Source organism: Cervus canadensis, chromosome 6 (genome assembly GCF_019320065.1).
Source record: "Cervus canadensis isolate Bull #8, Minnesota chromosome 6, ASM1932006v1, whole genome shotgun sequence".
Classification (NCBI taxonomy): domain Eukaryota; kingdom Metazoa; phylum Chordata; class Mammalia; order Artiodactyla; family Cervidae; genus Cervus; species Cervus canadensis.
In genome coordinates, this window is record NC_057391.1 from 85,458,871 (window position 1) to 85,479,198 (window position 20,328).

The 20,328-nt window shown below is 38.5% G+C and overlaps 1 protein-coding gene across 15 annotated transcripts in view; it reads left to right on the plus strand.

Annotated features, from left to right (window-relative positions):
• The window catches only part of NRXN3 (neurexin 3), a 1,769,272-nt gene extending 1,749,487 nt beyond the window's left edge, over window positions 1–19,785 (plus strand). For 6 of the 15 annotated variants that reach the window (XM_043472663.1, XM_043472666.1, XM_043472665.1 and 3 more), the window contains one exon: window positions 16,359–19,785. In XM_043472663.1, the coding sequence (XP_043328598.1) occupies window positions 16,359–17,284 (926 nt within the window). In that variant the 3' untranslated portion in view covers window positions 17,285–19,785. Of the gene's footprint in view, window positions 1–9,741; window positions 10,435–16,358 lie in introns of those variants that run through there. The other 9 variants (XM_043472668.1, XM_043472670.1, XM_043472671.1 and 6 more) reach the window with 3 other exon arrangements.
• Window positions 19,786–20,328: the final 543 nt, after the last annotated feature.

The window sequence follows — 20,328 nt, forward strand, 5'->3', positions numbered from 1 at the left end:
TAATTCAAGGTCACAGAGAGTGGATCACAGCTGGGATTTAGTCTAGGGTTTTTGATTATGAGCTCAACCTGGCTTTGCATAAAAACCCTTTGGGGAGCTTTAAAAAAAAACAACAACAGATATTCAGACACTGCCTGTCATCTTGTCCCCACTACACCCAACAGTCTGATTTAGTAGGTCTGGCTCCGATGACCAGAGATTGTGCCAAAAAACCCCTTGGAGCCCCTCTGAATATCTCATTGTGCATTGGAGTTTGAAATAAATTGGTAGAGCTCCTAGGATCTCCTGTGGAAGCTGTTTTTGTACCTAAAGATTAGCTTGTTTATAACTTCCCATACTCACTGAGAACTGAGTATTTAAAAACGTCCTGGTTTGCAGCAGCATTGTCGTTTAATGTAAAACATACAGGATTAAGTTTAGTCATGACTATTCAACTTCGTAGTTGTATAACTTCAAGCAAATTAACTCCTTTCAGCCCAAGCTGACTGATATGTAAGATGAAATTGTAATGATTAAGTGAAATTAAATATTTAAAGCACTTAGTACACTGTCTGGTAGAGAGTGAGTTCTCAATAACTCTTAAGAACATATCCCTCTAGAAGTAGGCTTCTGGTTAATTTAGTATTTTAACTATATAATTAAAATTTATATGTATTTTTTCCTTTTTCATATTTGCAAGGATCACTATGTCAACCATTTGATCATGTGCATTTGTCTCTAAGCATGTACCTTTACTAATCTAGAGGCTCATGTGCCTTGAGTTTTTGGAATGACTAGGGAATTTATTATATCTCCTTTCTAATCCACAATATTTGAGTTTACAAATTTTAAAAATAAATATCATGATATGTGTCTTGCACATTTAGGCATCTCTGTAGTCTTCTCCTCTCTGGTAAATCAGCTGCTTGAGGCTCAGGTAAGACATAGTCAAAAGTCATGCAATCATGGTATATCAATAAACCTCAGATATGCAGATGACACCACCCTGATGGCAGAAAGTGAAGAGGAACTAAAGAGCCTCTTGATGAAATTGAAAGAGGAGAGTGAAAAAGATGGCTTAAAACTTAATATTCAAAAAACAAAGATCATGACATCCAATCCCATCACTTCATGGCAAATAGATGGGGAAACAATGGAAACAGTGAGAGACTTTATTTTCTTGGGCTCCAAAATCACTGCAGATGGTGACTGCAGCCATGAAATTAAAAGACACTTGCTCCTTGGAAGAAAAGCTATGACCAACCTAGATAGCTTATTAGAAAGCAGAGACATTAATTTGCCAACAAAGGTCTGTCTAGTCAAAGTTTTGGTTTTTCGAGTAGTAATGTATGGATATAACAATTGGACCATAAAGAAGGCTGAACACTGAAGAACTGATGCTTTGGAACTGTGTACTGAGAAGAGAGTCCCTTGGACTGACTGCAAGATCAAACAAGTCAATCCTAAAGGAAATCAACCCTGAATATTCATTGAAAGGACTGATGCTGAAGCTGACTCTGCAGTACTTTGGCCACCTAATGTGAATAACTGACTCACTGGAAAAGACCCTGATGCTGGGAAAGATTGAAGGCAGGAGGAGAAGGGGACGTCAGAGGATGAGATGGTTGGATGGCATCACCAGCTCAATGGACATGAGTTTGAACAAGCCCTGGGAGATGGTGAAGGACAGGGAAGCCTGATGTGCTGCAGTCCATGGGGTCCCAAATAGTCAGACATGACTGAGTGATTGAACAACGACCACAAGACATAGTCAAAGTCATGCAGTCCTGGTATATCATTTTGACATCAAATGCATGAGTCTTGGGCAAGCTTTTCATGTTGTTTGCATAGTATTAATTTCCACTGAGTATAAAAATGCCTTCATGGTATTGATTTTTGAACCCTGTACATTGCTTGCAGTGAAGATGGCATTTAGGTGAAAAGAGGGTGTTTTCATGATAGGGTGAATTTTATTGTAACATATCGTCAAGTATGGCTGTTTCTCATGGACAGCATAGAGAACTTAAGGGGTCTGCAGAGAGTAGACACCAGAGAAATGCCCAGCTTCTACCACCAAAAAACCAGCAGTGCAAAGAACATGGTCAGGATTCTGGTCATAATGACAGAGTAGATGGACTTGGGTGGAAAACAGAAGCAAAATAAAGCTTCTTGAATAATTTATTACTCTAAAAACATGGTCATAAAATCTCATGGTATCAGTTCAGGAAAAAGACCCCACTGTTGCTGGGTTCTGCTGTCATTGACTGCAGGACCACGGCAGGCAGAGTAGCCAAGTACATTTTCACTACTTCGATCACCATTACTCCCATTGATAATTCATTTGGCCCATTCCTTCCTATTGCCTGAAGACATACATCAGAGTCTGGCAGCGGTAGGCCTAACTGTCCTGTTTATTTTGTCTTTAGCTTTCACAACTGCAAAGGAAAGCCTGATTTTTTAATAAACATCCCCGCACCAGTTTATGAGGAGGAGAAAGTTAGATAGTGATGTGGGGTTTGGGGGGAAGGCTTAAGCCATCTGTGGATGAGAAGGTCCAATTTTCATTGGAACTGCTAGCTGGAACTCAGGGAAATCTCATCTGGTTTAGAGAAGAGTAAAAGAAAATAGAATAGAGAATGCAATGCCTCAGTAGTTAGTCTACAAACCATTTACTCAAGGCCTCCTGTGGGAATAGCACTGTGCGTGGAGCTGTGGAGGATTGCAAGAGAGACGAGTAGCCCGACCTCCCTTTTTAAAGGGTTTTCAGGCTATTTGAGCCATGCTTCTTTCACTAGCAGTGATTTCCTGAGTTCATACTAAGTGCCAAGCAGAGCTCTAAGTACACTGGAAAATAAGACAAAGTCTCCATTCTCATGGAGCTTATATTCCATGAATAAATGGATGTGAATTACCTAGTAAATTCTACAGAGAATCATGAGGGGATAGTCAGTTAGTGAGCAGGTTGTTTACTAGGGAAGTCATGAAAGACCTCCCTGAGGAGTAAAATTGGAAGAGAGACCTGAACCATCAGAAGAAATCAGCCAGACAAAAAGTAACGGGGTGTTTTTGGAAGGGAAGCTAGCATGGCCAGATTCTGAGACATTCTGGGTCAGGGCAGCTGTCGAACATGAGTGGTAGGCAAACCACAGGCAACTTTCACCATAGATCATGGTACAGAATTTTGGTTTAGAAAATTCTGCCTTTGAAGATGTGAAGCAAGAAAGTGACTTGACCTGTTTCATGTTGTATAATTCTTAAAGGTCTCTGTGGCTTCGTTATGGAGAATGGATTTTAGTGAACCAAAAGTGGATGTGGGAAATCAATGGGGAGGCTACTGCAGCATCCAAGCAAGGAACTATACTGGCTTACTTTAGGACATGGGTGATAGTAATGGGGGAAAGTCAATGTAAGGGATTTGTTGCCAGAGTCAACAGAACTTCCTGCTTAACTGCATGTATGGAGGTGAGTTGGGGTAGGGGCTCAAATATCATGACTAATTAGGGTGTAATTGTACACCCGGATCCCCTACTTAGTCATGATATCTGAGCCTCTACCCCAAGTCACCTCCACATATGCACTGTTCAGTCCATGGAGTTGCAAAGAGTTGGACACTACTTAGCAACTAAGCAATAAAGAACAATGCCTGGGTCACACCCAAATGATGGGAAAGATGCAAGTTTAGGAGGACAGTAGAATCCAAAGTTCTCTCTTAGCCCTTTTGAATTTAAGGTACTGCTCAGATATTTCAGTAGGAATGTTAAGTAGACAGTTGGATATGGGAAATTGGAATCTGAAAGGTGGTTCGAACTGCAGATCACCATCATATAGGTGATAGGTCTTTACAGACAAGGGACAGGATGGGATGACTCAACCTAGGGCCACACCTGGAACTAAGCCAAGAAATAGAGGATGAAGGATCAGAAGAGGAGGAGGAAAATTGGAAAAATCTTGGGCTATTCAAGCTAAAAGAAGAAAGTATTTCAGACAGAGTCTTCATTGCTGACTGGCACACAGGTCCTCTTTATGTGGATAAAACAAAACTTTTCTATTAGCTACTGTCTTGCACTTTAATAATATTATAAGGACATAATAGCTTGCAAATAATGAGCTGTATGCATATTTTAGCCCTAAAAACCCACAGAGAAGCAAGGCTAAGAAAAGGAGAGCAGTTGCTAAATTCATGGCTTTAAGCCCTATTTACACTGCTCTTTCTGTTTCACTTCATGAAGATACTTGATGAAGAGAACTCTTTTTAAATAAATGAATGCCAATAAGGATGACTTTTTTTGAATCCCACCCACTTCAGAACAGAGATCCAAGTGTTGCAAGCTGTTCTATATTTTGTAACTGAATTCAACAAATATGTACTGAAGACCTGCAGTGTGCCCTGATCTATGTTAGATGGATTAAAAAAAAAACAGTAAAATAATTAGAAAGATTCAGCTTGTGCATCAAGGAGCTTGTAATAACCCAAGTGAAGAAAGACTGACTTCTACTAATATCTGATTACCATTCAAACAAAATGAAAATAAAAATATTAATTCCTGGAAATTTCTTAATTGGGCTTTCCCTTTTGTGTATCTTAACCAATATTAACTCTTCTGGAAGAAAATAACTAAAATGTTACCTTGACCCTCCATTCCTTCATATCCTCATCTTATCCCCCATATCCTTGTTGGGATATGTTTTTCCAAGTGAATTTGATGAGAGATCCACCCTTGTCACCATCCTCTTTGGTTTCTTCAGTAGTGACAAGTGGCATTGAACTCTTAGGATATACAGAGTAACATCTTCTTCCATTTGAATCAAATATTGCATAGTTTCCAAAGTAATTTTACTTAAATTTACATACATTTGTGAGCTAAAAGGACTTGTCTTCCTGATTTTGTAAATGAGCAAACTGAGATTCCAGGGGTTTCCTGGAATTCCAGATTCCAGGTGAGGAGTAACTCATCTCAAATCACATGATTTGATAAAAAGTGTTCCTATGGGAACATATCCCAACATGACCTCTTTGGAGCTTAACTCTAACCTACAGAAGAGTGAAACAAAGTAACTATAAAATTATGTGCAGAAATAACAATTCACCACTGAAAGATGAACTAATCAAGCTTTAAGAACTCAGCACTGTTGGAGAGGGAGGAACAGGAGTTCAAGAGAAGTTCAACAGGGGCTTCCCTGGTGGCTCAGATGGTAAGGAATCTGCCTGCAAGGCAGAAGGCATGAGTTTGATCCCTGGGTCGGGAAGATCCCCTGGAGAAGGGAATGGCAACCCACTGCAGTATTCTTGCCTGGAGAATCCCATGGACAGAGGACCCTGATGAGCTACAGTCCATGGGGTCGCAGAGTTGGACATGACTGAGTGACTAAGCACAGCACAGCACAGTAATAATACTACTTATGTTAAGATTTTTGACTGAGGTTGTTATTTGTTTGATGCTGAAGCAGATACTCCCAAGTATCACACTTGGAGTAGCACAGAGATCCATCGTCTGGGACTCTCTTCTCTGAATATGAAACCCTCATTTTACAGTTGATGCTATAGTGTCAACTTTGAAGAAAATAGTAACAAACATTTGAAGAGCCCTTTATAATTTATAAGCACTTTGACATTCAAAGTCTCAGTTGAATAAACCTACCCTTTGAGGTAGGTTAATTAACCAGACATTATAATCTCCATATTACACATGAAGAACAAGCTCAGAGGGATTAACTGACTTTTTTCCATGTCCTAACAAACTAGCATAGTAGAGGATACAATCAAGATTGGAACTCAGGTCTCCAGAATCTAAGACTTCTGTCGCATATACTAGATTTCAGGTACAAGGTGAGCCACTTTTGATATGAGATTTTAATTCCTCTATGGAAAGCTCTAGGCTAGTGTAGGGGAGGAAAAAAAAAAAAGCAGTTAATGATATTCATTCATTCATTAGTTCATTCAAAAATGTTTGAATGATTATTAGTATTCTGTTTAGTTGGAAAAATAAACATAAAAAGATGTGATATTCTCACCCTAATGTTCTTAGAATCTAGCTAAAACTAAGAAGAAAACAAATTAAATGAAATGGAGTGTTGGAGTCAATGAAAATCTGTATAGAATGCAGTAGGTTCACAAAAAAGAATGGAGATTAGGGGACAGACCTGAAGGTACAGGTTAAGGGTTTTGTAAACATAGGGAAAGAAGTCATTAATTCAAGATCCTTCTATGTGTAAACATCCTACCTTACCAGGTTTGAAAATGTAGTACTACCTTTTGTAATGTTTTATCCATTCTTATCATTCTTCTTAAGTATAAAAAGTTGCTCTTAATTGAGCAAGCAGATCATTAATACAGAAATACAATTCTGAGTATTGGGCTTGATGGTGTTCTGGGCTCTTTTCCATCTTGGAGGTTATGAAAAATAATTTATTTGGACCTTCCTCTGGGATCTCACCTGTGCACATTGAAGACAGGGTCCTTATCAAGCAGGGCCCACTCTGCCAGAGAGGTGGGTTTGCACCTTGAATTCCTTCAGTATTCTTTGGGCTTCTCAGGTACAACCACAGGCAGCTTAGAAACATATTTCTTCAAAACAAGTGCACTTTCCAACATGCATTCGGAGTAACTACATCTTATTGCATTTGATGTTCTTAAAAGTCTGATTTTGCATTTAGACAGTTATTTGGACATACTGGGATAAAAATGGTCACATCAAAATATGCTGTTGCAAGTCACATTATTGTATTATTTGTTCTCAATGGCAAATATAATTCCAAAGCATTCTTAACACCCAGTAGAGGGGTAAACACAGAACCATGCAGTTATTGGTAAATAAAGATCTAGTGTAGATATGTAATGAAATATGAAAAGGAAGTTGTGGCCTGATTATGAGCTACTAGCAATATTATTTTATATCTTATGTTGGAAATCAGACAGGCTTTGTGTGTATTAACTGCTGGTTGACTTCTAAAATGTATATGCACGGATATAGCACTGTGCTGGCTTCATTTGAAACTGTGGCTTCCATGGGTTTAAAAAATACATACATTATTTTGTTTGCAAAGTGACAACCATACATTTTGGTATGTTCAATTGTTTAAACCAGTGATTTACAGAAAGTAAATGGTGTCCTACTTATATAAGCTTTAAAACAGGCAATTTTGAAATAGGTAAATTACTCAGTATAAACCTTAGCAGACTCAAATTGCTGATGGATCTTCTTCAAAACACCTCTTATTTTACAGGAGTATGTTACCTGGGCATATCTCAGACTTTCATCACTTATGTTTCCTACAAAATTGCCTGTGAAACAAAAAAAATAGCCCATATGAATGTTATTAAAACTTTGTTCTACAGAAGTTAATTGATGCCTTGTGGGGCAATATTAACATTTATAGGGTTTTGTCATACAGTAAAATTCAATGTTAAAAGTATAATTATTCAAAAAAAATTAACTAAATGGCAACAAGGGTTTTGCTTTTCCTATATTGTTGGGATTTTTTTTCCCTCCTCCTAAAACCTCCAGCTGTCCTTTGTGAAGTTCCTAGAATAACAATTCACATAAAACCAGAGACTAAAAATCTTGGTACGGACTGACCCATGGGGACACATTACTATAATGATTTGAAAATAAAATAATAAAAGGGGCGTCCCATAGGGGACAAAAGTCTGACTCCTCCTCACAAATGTATTCCATTTGTCAAAGTCACCCTAAAAATCTTCTTAGGAGTAGTTGGAATTGGCTGTCAGAAGCAGGTGCTCTGAAGTGTCTCACCTCTGTGGTTCTCCTACCCGGGTTTCCCAGTCCTTGGTTGACAATTGATGTTCTCACAGGGATAAACTATTCAATGTGATTCTTGTGATCTCTTCCAGTAGAGGCTGAGGCCATTTCTAAAACCTCCTACCCCATGGTCCTTTCTGCACAATTTTCCCTCTCACACACACTCACAGATACACACACACACACACACACACACACACTTTTCTCTTCTCTTTCTGTCACTGTAGGTTGAATGGAGCATTTTGTTTCCCACACAGTCTCTAGGAGACAGGCACAGTTTCCCCCAATGGCCTTCAAATAAGCTACCTTCATTGCCTGACGATCCTGTAGCTTATTGACTCTGTGGCACTGTGTTCTTTCCAAGCAGAGAACTGGAGAGCGGGGGTTTGCTCCTGTTACTTAGAAAAAGCTCCAAACTCTCCATTTATCAGGTACATTTGACAACCACAATTATCACACGTGTACCCTGTCAATCTGGCTAAGCCCAAGGACACGTACATGGAGCCGTGTTAATGATGACCCCTCTATGTCTTACAAAATGTGCCTTCTGAGACTGTGAATGAATCCAGGCTAAGTTTCCTAGAGCAGAACCCATGAACTCACATGTATTTTTTTACCTCAGTTGCTGCCTCTACAGGCTCCACTTCAATGCCCAACACATGAACGCATACCCACGCACATGCTTACAAAAATGCAATTGGCAAGAAGTCTTGGGATGCCCTCTGCCCCTACTGGAAAGGCATGAAACTAAATCCAATACCTTTCTCCTACTCTCAAATTTGTCTTGCTGACCTCTTCCCAACCCTAGCTTGCTGTTCTGTTTTTCTATTTTCCCTAAATGCAACTTACTTTTAGCATGTATTAACTTGGTTAGCATTCCTGCAGTGACAGGATAAGAGACAATTACCCATTTGTCAGTCTTAGCCTCTTTTTTTCTCTCTCAAATGTCTACTTAGGACGTACATCCAGACTGCACGCCCTTTTTATTTTTTTAAAAAAAGCAAAACAAAAAAAAAAAATTAAGAGAATGCAAACGTTCTTTTTCAAAGAAAATGCAAAATTTGTTTTTAATGTTGGCTATCAACCAAAAGGGGAATCAATAAGCCAGAAAATACAAAACAACAACAACAACAAAAAGTGTCCCCTGACTGCTCTGTCTGTGCCTCCTCAGCGTGTGCATCTGGTTGTTCATCTCTGAAAGTGTGTGAACTACTTTTTTCTTTAGATTATTTTTTGTTCTTTGCTCCCTTCTTGTTTGGGAATTAAGTGCTTTTTGTACTACATATATATCTATCTATAAATATATATTGATGTGTTTCTTTTTAATTGCTGGATCTTTAGATTTGGTTTTATCCAAAACTATGACAAAAAAAAAAAAAGTTATGAATTGTTTTCTGCAACTTTCCCCCACTCCTTCTTTAAATGTGGAACAACTTCAGCTGCAGAATCCCCACAGCCACATCTTTCACATAAGCCCAGTCTCACCACGAAGCACACGCACCATGGGCGGTGTGGGGAAGATGGGTGATGTCACTAAGACAGTACCCTTCCTATAGAAGGAAGTAATGAATGACCCAGCCAGCGGGCTCGCTATACAACTTTGTCTTTCAGTCACATAGGAAGATCTTTACCCCCTCCCCTAACTCTCGATGGGGCTGTGTGGCTGCCGATGAAGTTTTTCAACTTGAATGCGTAAACCTAGTCTCCTTGTTTTTGCTTTGAACCTTTTGATCATTATTATAAGTATTACTATTGTTATGATTACTATTATTATTTCATGTATCTTGGCTACTTTTAGTAGGGACGAAAGTTTAACTATTGGAAAGTTTAATTATTGGAAAATCTTTAATGATACTGTAATGATTTTGGAATAATTGCATGTTGAAGAAGTTGCAGCTTAGGGTGTGTGAGATTGTGAGTGTTAGAGTTCTGTTCTTTATATCTGTAGATGGGCATGTGTAGGCTCATTTGTTTTTGTATATTGCCCATCCCTTCCTTACAGCCAGAAGCTCTAATGCAGCTAGATCACTCCGTGCCGCCCTTACATGGACATGGCGACTCACTTACACATTTACTCCCATCATCTTCATCTCTTGTGTAGTACACTCATAGATGACCCTACCCTTTCTGCATCTTCCCTCCCCATCCCCTCCTTTCTTTAGCATTGTTCAAATTTATGTGCTGTCATCCATCCCCTTCAATTTAAGAAATTCTAAAACTTGTCAAAAAAAGACAAAAAGATTTAAACTCAATATATATCTGAGAACCTATTTTAATGCAGAAATTCATTCAAAACTCTCTAGATTCCTAGATTTTTTCAAAGGCAAATTATAAAATTAAACAGGTTTTTTTTTTTAAAAGTTTTTTTTTTTAAATCATCGCAATCAGAATAATTTCAGATTCAAAACTGATGCCCTCCCAAGCCCCTGAAAGTAAAAAAAATTGGTAAAAAAAAAGTGCAGATTTTTTTTTTCTTTTCATGTTATGTGGTGTGGATGTATGTGTTGTTGCCTCCTGTATCATCCTCTGTTGTAAATTATTATATTTGAAAATTAGACATTTTGCTCAAAAGTTTTAAAAGAAATGACAACAAAAAAAGCAAGTTACAAGAATGTGGCAATTCTATTTGTCCAAGAGCATTCTTACACAACTTTCTTTTGTAAATTTTTCTTTCATGCCAAAAAACATGCGGGCAATTTGTTGATGTAAGTTGACTATAAATTAATACAGTATGCTTTTTTTAAAATTATTTTGTCTATATCGAAATGATTTCTTTATTTTCTCTACAACAACCTGTATTTTTTTTAATTTGCTTTTATTTTTCTTTCTGTCCTTCCTTATATTGTGAATGCCTTGATGTTGATGTTATTTGCTTTCTTTCCCTCTAGCTTACTTTGGCCCTGAAGTTGATTTTATTTTCTACTATATGATTTTTTAAGATAATAGTAAATATTTTATTTCATTTGTGTCTATTTGCTTAATTTTCATTGTTATGTTTTGTGCTGAATTGCTCCTAATAATCGATATCAATTCTACTCTTGGTGGAAGAGTATAGGTAAATTGTTCTTACCATCCAAGGGAAGCCTGACCTCTTTGCCTGAACCAGCTTTTAAAGCTTTGAAAGTAATGGTAGTCTCTACAGTGGGATATGAAATTAGATACAACCTATGGGAGGCCTGTATCCTAGAAGAAAATTAACTGAGTTAACTACAAGTGTTATTAGTGGTAATTACATCCTAATTTAACTCCTTGGAAAACACTTGGGGAAATCAGTCCCTGATTTTACTTTCCTTCAGCACAGGGGAAATAAGATACTCTCAAGTGACTATGGTAGAGTTTGTTTTATCCAGGATTAAAATATCACCATCACTGCAAGCTACAAAATCAGACTTATTGAGAATAGAGACATTATGAATCTCAGGTATCTTAAGTATTGTCCTATGATAATACGATAATGCTGCCTTCCAATGTATAGAACTAACTATGGTGAAAGAAACCCGCACACAGTAAGCACCCAACCTCCCCTCCTCCCTGTCTGTCTTTCCTTTTCCCTTTCTATTAATATTTGCCATTTCTCTCAAGGTAATCAGGTAAGCTTTAAAAGGATCGTAAGAGTCTCTCAAGAAGAAACACGATAATTTTCACACCTAAAGTTTTACTTAGGAAATGTTTTCGGTAGGTATTACCATTTTGTGTGACTCTACGGTGAGAATACCCCTTGCCCTTAAAGGTATTTGGATCAATTATGCACTTCAGGAAACATAAGATCAGCAAGAAGTGCTATAGAATTTTTAAATAAAGAAGTTACTTGCTTCACTCTAATTTTAGGTATTGGTATTACTATTGCAAAAATATCAAACTGAAGCATGGATAAGGGATATGTTTCTAACACAGCAGCATCCGTGAGTGGGCTTTATCTGCCTTGGTTTATATGAGTGTATATTGTTTGACATGTTGGATGATAGTTTAGGTTTAAAACTAAGAACCTCCTAAGTGGAGTGGTATTTTATCTAATTGAAACCTTTTGTTTTTGTTGAAGATGCCTAAATCCATTTGATATAAGGCTACTCATTTCTTTTAAATACAAGCTCTTGGGACTATTATAAATCATTCTTCAAACACTGCATTACAAATAGCCTTAATTATCTAGATCCTATATTATTATACTTCTACCTCAGCATGAGACTACTCTATTAAAAATGGTCAGAAAAAAGTAATCAACAGTATCAGTTTTTATAGGCCCAAAATACCTAATAGAAATATTACTAATATCTAGCATATTGGAATAGCAGTCATCTCTGTGCTAAACATTTAACATGCATTTTAAATGGCACTAACATGAATCATTATTACACTGGTGACTTGAGGTAAGCTGTGTTATTATTTCCATTTTACAGAGAATTTAATAAATTTGACCAACTCATAGGGCTAGTAAACCAGAAAACTGTGATGCTAACCTGAGTCTAAGTGATTTCAAAGGCAAAACTCTTAATCAATATGCAGATGAAAAACTCCACAAGATGTTCCTTCTTTTACACTTTCCAGATGATGCTAGTGGTAAAGATCCCACCTGCCAATGCAGGAAATGTAAGAGATGCAGGTTCGAGTCCTGAGTTGGGGAGATCCCCTGGAGGAGGGCATGGCAGTCCAATCCAGTATTCTTTCTTGGAGAATCCCATGGATAGAGGAGCCTGGTGGGCTACAGTCCATAGGTTCGCAAAGAGTCGGACGTGACTGAAGCGACTTAGCATGCACACCCAGGCAATGATATCAAGGGGCTATTGCTCATCTTATCTGGGCATAGCTTGAAAAGAAGAGACTCTGTAGCCTTTTGGAATCAAATCCATTTCAGATAAACTATTTTTCCTGAGGATAGTTGAAGAAGAGCTTCATGGTTCCAAGTTTCCAAATATGGATGTGTTACAAGTACACACTTCTGTAGCACCAAGTGACTAAATGACTACAATTCAATAACTAATTTAGTGGGGAAAAATGACTTCTCCCCACTGTGCGTGAGTTTCCCAGCAGAGAATTAGAAAAATGCAAATAAGAGATGAGGTAAAGAACCTAAACACAGATAAAAATAAATTTAAGGACTTGGAGCATGGTGTCTTCTCCCAGAGTCTCATTCTTCAGTGTCACCGGTTTTTCATATTTTTGTGACTTCTAAGACCCAAATATCTCCTGAGAGGCAAAGGTCGGAGCCATATTGAAACTTTGTGCTTCTCTTCTTGTGTTTTGAGATGACCCACCACATCACTATCACCTACAACATTCTCACAGTTCAGAAGAGTTCTATTAAATTTTTAATACACTGTCTTTTCCAATGGCAGAGAGCCCCTTTTGCTGAATATCAGCCCTAGACGCATGAATTATATATCTATAAATACACTCATAAAGCAAAAAAGCAGGGCAGCCTTCAGGGCTAAAATAGACCTTTTATATCCCTAGTGATCTCTCTGGTTTAAAGAAAAGCACAACCCTGTCAAAAAAGAGTATATATTCCTGATTTAAAATGCTAACTTTAAGGAAAACAGATAGTTCTTATTCCAAACCAAAGAAAAATTCTGGGGACGGGATAGGAAATGAGAGTTTTGATGGATTACAGGTTTTGTAATACTCTGCCAGCAGCTCCTGATGACTTTAAGCTTGTTGCTTCTGTGAATACTTTTGTAAGCATGGCCATCTGAGAGATCACTGACTTTATGGTCTTTGGGCAGTGAAAAAAAAATTTTCAGCTGCTCCAACATTTCTGAGGATAGTCACTTTGGATTAACACAAATAAACGTGAAATCTTAAATAGCCTTCTGCAGTCAAAGTCACTTCTAGTAAGGATCTAATGATGGAGAAACACATCCCTCTCCTCTTTATCTCAAATGATATGAGAGCCCTCGGAACCCTCTGGACCCTAGAATCATCTTAAATATAGAATTTGATATAAAAATGGCATATACTTGTGCCAGGCACCTTTCCTGTTTACAGTTATCTAAACATTTCCACCTATACTCACTCTAATTCCCCTTTAAAACACCAACCCCTACACCCCAGTGGACTCCCTTTTAAACTAAAGACATTCTTCCAATTCCTTGAGATGTCAGGGGAGGGGAGCTATGGAAGTTTCTACAATTTCATTGATTAAACCTTACCAGATTTTAGGCTCAAAAGTCCCTAGGAGGGGCATAATTTATCATTTTTATCACTACTACTAGGATTAATAGCAGCCTGGCCAAGAAAATTGAAGATTAGCAGTTTTAACAGATTCTGTTATTAGAACTCTGCACCAGCCTACCCATCATTTTAGTTTTGAAATAAGCTTTTACCATTTCACAAAAGGGCCTCATCAACTTTTAGAAGCTCTTTGTTAATTAGTGAACTTCCAGACCTTCTTTCCTTCCCATCATGAAAAGGATGATTTTCACTTTTTTTGCCTGCTCCAAGAGAGATGCTCACTTCAGGGTGTAGAATGAAAAGTGAAACGTAAAGGAAAGTGGAAGTGATTCAACTGCAGAATGAGCAGTGTGTAGATGTAGGATTTTTTAACAACAAAGACACTCTGGAAGCTTTAGCTAGGATTGAAAAGACAGGGGGATAAAACAGGCAAACGTTAAAGACTCCAGTTGGGTGTCACAGATGGTACACTAAAAGTGCAAATGAATGCCACTCTGTAATCAGGAAAACAGTGATCTTCATCTCACTTAAAGGGAAACTCACATCCTACTTAACAATTTGCCTTTGCATTCAATTATCTGTCCCAGGACTTTGCCTCCCAACAAATCAGTCATTCCTTGCCCTTTATCCCAGCTTATTTTCCACTTAATATATATTGGGTTGACTTTTATCCTTACTCTAAAAGGCAAATGACTCTCCGTATTTGTGCCAGAAAAGAACACCCATGCTAGACCTTTGTTCTAGGTGAAATGGGTACACAAATCCTGTCTTGTCCTCTAAAGGCAAGTAAAATCATTCTGAGCAATCCTAAGGGAATCCTTGAGCAGACTGCACGAGCCTTCACTCCTCACTGCTCTTTCCTCACTCAAACACTGCCTGCTTCCATCATCTTAAATATAACACTCAGGGTTGGAAGAATAGGGGCAAAAGGAGGCACCTCGGGGTTAGTTGTAAGACTGGCTTACCTTTGGGGACCTGTATTCTAAATTCCACTTATAAAAACTAGCAAAATGGTGTAAATTATGCATTAAATAAGTTGCAAGACATATGAATTATATATGTTCACAATGTTTAAAAAAAAAACAAAAACACCAAAGGCCTGCTAGCCCAGGAAAGCAAGCCTGAAGCTTTGTAAAATGTGTAAAAATCGGTTGCTCAATAGCTGCAAACTCTGAGCTCTAGAAGTGAAGCTTGGGGTTTAGAACATAGGCCAAAATATCATCTTGAGTTTCTCAGAAAGTTCTTGTTTTATTTCCCCACATGAGTTGGGTAGGTCATGTTCTCTTGTGCCTTCCCTTCCGTATGATACGCATCAGATACACTGTTGCCAACCTCCCTGACTCAGTTTCTCTGGCAGAGAATGCAAGCTTCTGACATGGGTGAAAGCAGATTATCTGGGGCAGGGACTCATCATGCTATCTCTGCTAGAAGATTTTTAAAAACAATAGTTGGAATAATTTTTTAAATAAATTTAACAGAAGACACGAACTGTGACTTCCTGAGATTCTTCCTCCATTTGAAAATAACACTATAAATAGACCCTAGTATAAAGGCAGTAAGGAGGGTCTGTGGGTAAACTGATAAATATCTACCACTCTGAATAAGAATCACTGATCTTAAAAATTCACTTTGCTCTCTCTACATTTCGGGATCTAAAAGTAAGTTTCCATTAAGTCATGGATATATAGGCTGCGTATTTTTAAAATCTAGTGTCTGCTCAGCATATATTGCATATAACATAAAAGCAATGTATGAATATAACATTAGACCTACAAAGCAAGTTGTTGTTTTATAGTCAGAGGAATTTCAGGAACAGCATAGTCAGAATGGGCCTGTTGTATGAACATTTTCAACCTCTGTAAGTTCCTCTTACTTAGCTTATAGTAAACAAAGACTACACTTGATAACTGTGAAATAAAAAGTAGTAACTTATAAAATATTGAAGATGAGCTCTTTTGTTTTCCTTGATCTTGATCTCAGAGACATGGGAAATCTGTCATTCTCATCCTAATGGGAGCAAATAAGTAGAAACCCAAGAAGAAAATAAAGAAATGCTCACAGATTAATCACATGCATGTGTTCATGTACACACACACACGCACAATTGATGCTGAGTATCTGCAATGGTGTAGTTAAATGTCATCATCCCATAAGCAGATCCTGGAAAAAAAAAGCCTGTTTGAATTCTATCTAAATAATTACTTGAGAGTATCTTTAAACATCTAAGCCCTCACTCTATGACTTTCAGGTTTTGGTGGCAAGAGGCATACCATGGGCTCTAAATCAGCCTAGAACAATTAGGCTGCAAGTAGAGAGGGTCTGGATGTGCATCCAAGGCTCTCATTATCATTTCTGAGATGTGACCTATGAACTGCATTCACTGAGCACGGCTGTGACTTGTTTTTCTACAAATGTACTAATTCTGTTTCTCTTTTTTCTTTTCCATCCCAGGAGGTGAATTAGTTATCCCTCTTCTTGTAGAAGACCCTTTAGCTACCCCTCCTATTGCTACTCGTGCACCTTCCATTACACTCCCCCCTACCTTCCGCCCCCTCCTCACCATTATTGAGACCACCAAAGATTCCCTGTCTATGACCTCTGAGGCGGGGTTACCTTGCTTGTCGGACCAAGGCAGCGATGGTTGTGATGATGATGGCTTGGTGATATCTGGGTATGGCTCAGGGGAAACCTTTGACTCTAACCTGCCCCCTACTGATGATGAAGATTTTTACACCACCTTCTCCTTGGTAACAGATAAGAGTCTTTCCACTTCAATCTTCGAAGGTGGCTACAAAGCTCATGCGCCCAAGTGGGAATCCAAGGACTTTAGACCTAACAAAGCCTCCGAAACTAGTAGGACTACTACCACATCTTTGTCCCCTGAGCTGATCCGCTTCACAGCTTCCTCCTCGTCTGGGATGGTGCCCAAATTGCCAGCTGGCAAAATGAATAACCGTGAGCTCAAACCCCAGCCTGATCTAGTCTTGCTTCCGTTGCCCACTGCCTATGAGCTAGACAGCACCAAACTGAAGAGCCCACTAATTACTTCCCCCATGTTCCGTAATGTGCCCACAGCAAACCCCACGGAGCCGGGAGTCAGACGGGTCCCGGGGGCCTCAGAGGTGATCCGCGAGTCCAGCAGCACAACAGGGATGGTCGTCGGCATTGTGGCTGCAGCCGCCCTCTGCATCTTGATCCTTCTGTACGCCATGTACAAATACAGGAACAGGGACGAGGGCTCCTACCAGGTGGACGAGACGCGGAACTACATCAGCAACTCGGCGCAGAGCAACGGCACGCTGCTCAAGGAGAAGCCCCCGAGCTCGAAGGGCGGCCACAAGAAACAGAAAAACAAGGACAAGGAGTACTACGTGTAGGCGCCACGCCGCCGCCGCCGCCCGGCGCGCGCAGCTGAGCCCGGGCCGTCCCTCTGCCCACAGACGCGCGTGTCCTCGGCGACCTGAGCATCCGCAGGGGTCCGGACTGTCCTAGGAGACGGGGCGGCATGGACCGGGACCCCGGTGGGGAAAACCAGTCGTGAACACAACACCAAGATGCACCTAACTGACAAAGGCGCAAGCCACAGGCTGCTTTGACGCAGTCGCCGCTCGGAGACAGAAAGTTCTTTCTGCCCTGCTGTGTCAGCCAGCTCACACTTTTGCACGCTGGAGCGAGCAGGTGGCTTCCCCCACCCCCTCCTCGGCCCCCCAACTTTTCGCAGACTTGGAAGCTTCCTTCTCTTGAGGACCTTTCACCCAAGGTAGAAGACTTCATGGCTTACTTGTTCCATAACTCCAAGTGAGTCTGTAATAATGTTTGTGAAGCTTGACTGTAATGATGTTTTGTTTTTTTTTTTTGGTTTGTTTGTTTGTTTAATTATGTAAAAAACAAAAACAAGAAAAAAAGTTAAAAAAACAACAAAAACCCACCCTTATCTGGTTCTGGCCAGTGTGCGTGTAACTTTTCAAGATCTGAGGGGAAAAACATGGCTTTTGGGTATTTGATTATTTTTTGAAAATAATTGGACATAAGTTGAAGAAAAAAAAAAATCTCAGAAAACGAAAGTAAGAGAGACTATTGCCATATGAACTCAAAAGCTACCATGGTGTTCACTCTACATATCAGGTTGTGGTGTTTCTAGAATCTGTTGTCTGTTTCTATATGATGCTTTGCTGAACACATAGCAAAATCATGGGATGGATGATAGTTTTGATTGGAAAAGCTGGTCCCTCAGGATCAAATTCCAGAGTTTGCCACCCAAACCCTGAACAGATGTGGTTAGGGCTGGTTTTCTCAGAGCTATCGGCTTTCACTTAACAATATTGTTCCTGTCCATGAGCCCAGCCAAATTGAGGTAAAGGAGATAGCCCCACAAATTAAAACAGAGCCTTTCCTAGGAAAGGGGGCCGGGGGTGGGCCGGATCTGTGACTGATCGAAATGCATGCGAATATAAGAGAAAAGACGATACAAGAAGTCTGTTGAAGAATCAAAACAGACAATAGGGGAGTTCAACTTGTGATAGAACCACAAAAGGTCATACAAGCCAAACACGGCATGACAGAGTGCAAAACTCATAGTTCTTCCCCCGCCCCCAACATGATAAGGTTTTTCCTAGTGATTTAATTTTCCAGCCTGACATTTACAGATAACTATCCTTCCATTTGCTCACGTCTCCCTTCACCCATCTTTTCTAAAGATAAATAAATAACAAATGAATAAAGCTGCTGTGACACACAAAAAAATGGAATTTAATAGTATAATATATATAAATAAATATATATACAGATATATTTATCATGGTATGTTTGATGGGATGACTGAAACAGGAAAACTGTTAAAATCTTGAAGTGGAATGAGAATGTTGTTTTCAAAGAAAATAACAACAAAAAAGTAAACCTTAAAATGTGAAGAAAGTGTGAGTTTTAGTTTTGTCACAGTTAACTGTGTCAAGGAGAATTAAAAAAAAAAACTCTTCTCAGATTTTGTTTACATATTTTACTACATTTTTGCTGGTATAATTCCTTAGCCACCTGTGTACATACTGCTTTGAGAACTGTTCTTTCCTTTGTTTATTTCCGTTTGTCTGGTTTCTGTTCCAGTTCTCTTTCTTTCTGAAAAGAGGAAACGATGTACAGTAAAACAATAAACTGGTTCAGTGGCCATGCCTAACCCAAAAGCAAGAGACAGAGCAAGATGAGTGTTTACATAAAAAGGCAATGCGTCCTCTGGAGGGTCAGATATATACAGTTTCTTTTGTACAGATGAAAATCCATCAGCTGTTTAGATTTAGAAATCTACTCTTGCTGGTCTTTGTAAGTTGCATGAATATTTGAGAAAATATCTTAAAGACGTGGGGCAAAAAATGCGATCTCAATGATGGTAGCCTTTACTAAATGTATATGGAAAGAGGTGTTCCTCATTATCTGATATTTCAATGTGTTAAGAGTTTTGGATTATTTTGTTATCATTGGAAAAGACAGGATTATAACGAGGTATCAGAGCACGATTTTAGATAACCTAAATGGCCCAACCTATATGAAGTTGATTATATCTCGATGTCTGTAAAAGATTGCTGTTCTTGGAGTCTTGAGGTCTTGTGAACTGATTTCCTGCTTTCTTTCTTTACATTTTTTTAATTTGAGTAAAAATACATTTGTTATATTCTTTTTAGTGTAAGTTTCTATTTGGACAATTTTATGGGAACATGTGCATTCTGTATGTGAGCTTCTATCATATTCCTGTTGTTTTATGAGAAAACTCTTAAGAAATTTATTTTATGATGTTGTGAAGTTACTGCTTTTTTTTTTCCTTTTCTCTTTTATTTCATATTTGCATTTTCGTTCAAGGATATGCTTAGCAATAAAATGTTCTTCCCAATCCTTGTATGATGATGCATTCTTATTTTCCAAACATTTATTAAAAGATCTTGGACTGGGGCTAAATAAGATCATCATATTAGAAGTTCAGTAAGCTAGGACCATGTTCATGTGAAATAAAATTTTACAAGCAGCTACTTTAAACAATTGCTTATTTAAAGTTATCAAAAGTGATATATTTGTGGGCTAAGCAGTTATTGTCTGTCAAATGAGGCATTATTATTTAGATTATTATTATTTACATAATGATTGTTATTACATTATTACTTAGATAAGGTAACTAGAAAGGAAAAACTTTCCTGAACAGGTAAGACTACAGAAAAAAATTCTGGAAAAAAATTATTAGATACTATATTTTTTAAAGTGTTTGGTAACTTTTAAGTATTTGCTGTAAGTAACTTTCAACAGTTTTCCAGAAGCACTGGAAAGTATTAGGTGGCTTCTTTCCAAGCCTCCTGCCATATTGAAATTTTTTAGAAAAATACTAAATCCGAAGTCAAAATTTAAGTGAGTGCTTAAATTTTAACAGCTTCTTTCTAGATTT